The 1,125-nt window shown below is 41.2% G+C and overlaps 1 protein-coding gene across 1 annotated transcript in view; it reads right to left on the bottom strand.

Moving 5' to 3' along the window:
• The window catches only part of LOC111875353 (glucose dehydrogenase [FAD, quinone]), a 20,200-nt gene extending 19,460 nt beyond the window's left edge, over positions 1-740 (bottom strand). The window contains exon 1 of the mRNA XM_023871544.2: positions 675-740. Coding sequence (XP_023727312.1) covers positions 675-719 — 45 coding nt within the window. The 5' untranslated portion in view covers positions 720-740. The remainder of the gene's footprint in view (positions 1-674) is intronic.
• Positions 741-1,125: the final 385 nt, after the last annotated feature.

Below are 1,125 nucleotides of genomic sequence, written 5' to 3'. Positions count from 1 at the left end.
GAGTTCAGTTCATGCCTCACAGGAAACACATTACGTCTCCTCTACAAAGCCTAACCGGTTAATGCTGTTTAGGGAAATAATCGCTGTTTATTGTGAGAACCATACGGAATACGTAAAATCACCGCATGAGAAAAATTATACAGCGTTTTATTCTTATAGCAAATGGTACTTATAATTCTTAGTGTACCCGCGAAGGATTAATAATAAAACTACATGCAAAGCAGCGCAGTAATAAAAATAATTACATTAATTTTATTATAATAAGGGATTTAAAGATTTATTATGAAATTTCTTCTGGTGTTTTTAAGGAAACTAAATGAATTCGCCATAAAAGTTCGCCGAATTTTGTACTTTTTTCGATGGCTCTTCCAGCCCATTCAGGGCCCCGGTCTCTTATTTTTCTGTAATCATTATTCACAGACGGTAGGACTCCTTGAACGAGTGATCAGCCCGTCGCCAGGCCACTACCTAAATACAGGACAACACAAACAGAATAAACACATACACAAAACATCCATGCCTTAAGTTGGATTCGAATCTACGATCACAGCGTCCTAGCGAGCGAAGACAGTTCATGCCTTAGACCGCGCCTCCCCCGTGACCGGCCCGAAGTTCTTACTACGAATTCTTAATTACACCACTTGAAATGAATTACAGTGTAACAGGTAACTTACCCTCTGCTTCGGACCGTCTGTATTTCTTAACTGAGGGAATGACATGAGCGAGGTAGCTTATTATACTCCTACACCTCACAGGAAGTTAACGCGAAATTCTAAAGCGGAACTTCTCCGATCGCGTGCAGTTTTAACAGTCGTTACTGTGTCAGAATGATTGTTAAAGCGACTTAATCTCGACTTATCGAAGCGAGCTTTCGCATGTCCTTCACGATAACTTGCAGTAATAGCAAATCCTGGTCTACAAGCCTAATTTTTCGGAAAACCCCCACGATTTACAAGGAGCCCTCCCGCAGCGAATTCCAAACTTTCCTACCGAGCCGTACAAACCAATTTTCGACTTTTCGCACTCAACTACGTCATTTCTTCCCCATGTTTCACACGTTACCGGTTTGTGATACCGATCTTGACGTGATAATATAAATACCATCCGTCTCCTTAGACCTAGCCA

This window comes from Cryptotermes secundus, unplaced genomic scaffold (assembly GCF_002891405.2).
Source record: "Cryptotermes secundus unplaced genomic scaffold, Csec_1.0 scaffold576, whole genome shotgun sequence".
NCBI classification, from domain to species: Eukaryota; Metazoa; Arthropoda; class Insecta; order Blattodea; family Kalotermitidae; genus Cryptotermes; species Cryptotermes secundus.
Note: the sequence above shows the minus strand (reverse complement) of the source record. Positions and strands in the feature narration are given on the sequence as shown.